At 38.5% G+C, this 2,921-nt stretch overlaps 1 protein-coding gene across 1 annotated transcript; it reads left to right on the forward strand.

Annotated features, from left to right (window-relative positions):
* Window positions 1-1,041: 1,041 nt before the first annotated feature.
* Window positions 1,042-2,066, forward strand: LOC118038329 (ethylene-responsive transcription factor ERF110). The gene has a single exon (XM_035044649.2). The coding sequence runs from the start codon at window positions 1,123-1,125 to the stop codon at window positions 1,801-1,803; it is 681 nt and encodes a 226-aa protein (XP_034900540.1). The 5' UTR covers window positions 1,042-1,122; the 3' UTR covers window positions 1,804-2,066.
* Window positions 2,067-2,921: the final 855 nt, after the last annotated feature.

Consider the following 2,921-nt stretch of genomic DNA (forward strand, 5'->3'; position numbering starts at 1 on the left):
AATTGTCTGTGATTGACAGAATCATAATTCATTGGTTGTGATTTGCTTAGGCAATGACTCTTAAATGTCATATTTTATCTTGTTAAATGTGATTTTTTAATAACCTCGGGCGTGCAAGAGGGCTATAATAAAAAAATATACGCGTGGAAAGAATTAATAAATAATTTAAAAATAAAAAATATATAAATCAAAATGACAAGTTACATAGAAGCATTTACTGAACATGTTCAAAATATTAATGATTTGAATATAACAAAATTCATAAAAAAAACTCTTAAAATAAAATATTGTTTAATATAGTTAAGTTGGATTCGTAAAAGCTATATTTGAGATTAAGTCTCGTTTCATAAAATCAATTCTGATATCATATCAAAATAATTAAGATTAAACAAAAAAAAAAGTTAAAATTTTTAATGATTTGTTTATTATGAAGTACTTGGTGTTAACCTAAATACAAAAATAAAAATATATTTATGTTAAATTAAAAAATTACTGTAATTTTAATAAATAAATCTACATAAAATATTATTTACCATATATATATATATTAAAGTATATATAATTCACCATGCCTTTTGAGGTTAATTTGAACAAAAAGGAAAAGTTTGTGAACAATAATAATAATAAAAGAAAAGGGAGAAGTAGCCTTTGACCATTGTAATGGGCGCATGAGTAACCTTCTTTAGGTGCCATGACGATGCTTTTATTAGCCACTTAATGACTGTCACATGGTAGTCCCATTTCTCTCTTATTACAATCCCGACGACTGGAAAAAATGAAAAGAAAAAACGAAAACATTTATTCACCAAAATAAAACATTTAATTACGAGATTTTTATAAACGTAAGTATCTCCTCCTTGAAGAGCCTAACGTGCCACCATTTCATTAGCCCATAAACTAACTAAACTGGTTCGTGTAAGAGAAGCCACATATCCTATCGTTGACTGGACCCACAAAACGCCAACAAATCACCCCCGGAAGCAGCAGACCTTTCTCTCTCCTCCTCTCTGGCTCTCTCCCTATATAAATAAACCAGCTCCCTGCCACTTTCCTCTCAAACCTCGCACCTAACCAGCAAACAAACCCCCCGAAAAATAACAATAGGAAACCCCCAACGCTAAAATGGCTCCGAGAGAAAGATCTAACAACAACAACAGCCCGAATAGCCCTAGATCGGAGATCCGTTTTAGAGGCGTCAGGAAGAGACCATGGGGACGTTATGCGGCTGAGATCAGAGACCCAGGCAAGAAAACGAGGGTTTGGCTCGGCACTTTTGATACTGCTGAAGAGGCCGCCCGTGCATACGATGCGGCTGCTCGTGAATTCCGCGGAGCCAAAGCCAAAACTAATTTCCCTACAATTGGCGAGCTTAATCCCAACCCCACGCGCAGCCCTAGCCAAAGCAGCACTGTCGAGTCCTCCTCCCCGCCGCCCCCACGCGCCGTCTCTCCTCCGCCACCACTCGACCTCACTCTTAACATTTCCCGCCATAAACCCGACAGCCAGCCGTTCCCCAATGGAGTTAGTTTTCCAGGAGGCGCGTGGTTTCCATTCCATGCTGTTGCGCGTCCCGTTTTCTTCTTTGACGCGTTTGCTCACGCGAAGAATGATACTCCTAACAATAATAGTGTAGTGAATAATATTAACAGGTGCAGGTTTGATCGAACGGTGATGGTGAATGGAGGTGGGGCCCAGAGTGATTCGGATTCGTCATCAGTCGTCGATTACGATCATCATCGTGATAGCAAGGGATTGTCACTTGATCTTGATCTTAATCTGGCCCCACCACCGGAAGTCTCATGATCTTGTGGTTTTTCAAGGAGAGATCTGATTTTGGAAGTCGTTTTATGGCTTCAGTGTTGTTTTTTTCCTCTAATTTCCTGGGCACGACAGGAAGAGAGCAAGTTTTAGAGAATTAGAGCTAATTAAGGAAAAAAAGAAAAGAAAAGAAAAGCAGCTGACGTATTTTGTATATAGAGAGAGAACGGAAATTATCTAAAACTATTTCCCTTTTTTTTATTCGCAACTGAGAAATTTAAGAAGTTTCGCAGAGTTGTTCTATCTTACTGTTATTGTTGCCAGTCACGTTCATATATGCTCCCGCAAATCTTCTAATCAAAGCCCTGAGATTTACTTGGCTCATTTAAGATGTTGCTGTTTATCGTTACAAGTTTGGTTTATTACACCTAACCAAGAACAGCACCAAAAAGACCCTTCTTTTCAGGGAGGGCAGGGATTAATTTAGTGAAAAAGTAAACTCTTTCCCAGATAAGTAAATAAATGGAGCTTGGCGCTCCCTTCTCTCTAAAAAAGAGAGGATAGGACAACGTTCGAAATATAAATTCAATGTCTTTTGGCATTAATTTACAATTTTTTTAAAATTTCTATTTCACCATTATAAAGAACTTGAGATCTTGAGGGAAGATTTAACCGGCACGCCGCCGGGACTCGGGTCTAGTTTCATGGGCTCAATTTGTAACTGGGAATGGCTGGATCAGCAAAACAGAGATAAAAATGCCACCATATTTTCCCATCACCAAGCAGACAAGTTGAGAACGGTTTAACTAAATTCTGAAACGTGTTTTTAATAACAAAGTTTAGCTCTCCTTTGAAGTTATCCATCTCGGAAAAGATGCATTCAGGGGAAAAACATATGCAGCTGCCCTTGAATCAGGTAAAATATGACCATAATTACTCTAATTTATTAATCAATTTGCTGGCCCTGCGTATTTGAATGTGTAGGTGGCATCCAAGTGTCCAACAGACATGTTGCCGGCATTGTAGGTTGGGTTTGATTTTGATGCGCAAGCGTAGCGTAATACAAGGCGTATGTTAGAGATCTGTCCGATTACGTCACACGGGGACCCATCTATACCGTACGGAAACCGCACTGAACCTGAACTACCTATGGTTACCTTGTT

This window comes from Populus alba, chromosome 11, assembly GCF_005239225.2.
Source record: "Populus alba chromosome 11, ASM523922v2, whole genome shotgun sequence".
Lineage (NCBI taxonomy): Eukaryota > Viridiplantae > Streptophyta > Magnoliopsida > Malpighiales > Salicaceae > Populus > Populus alba.

What these genes read in the sequence shown, in the direction of transcription:
- LOC118038329 (XM_035044649.2), top strand. Translation starts at nt 1,123, where the DNA reads ATGGCTCCGAGAGAAAGATCTAACAACAACAACAGCCCGAATAGCCCT.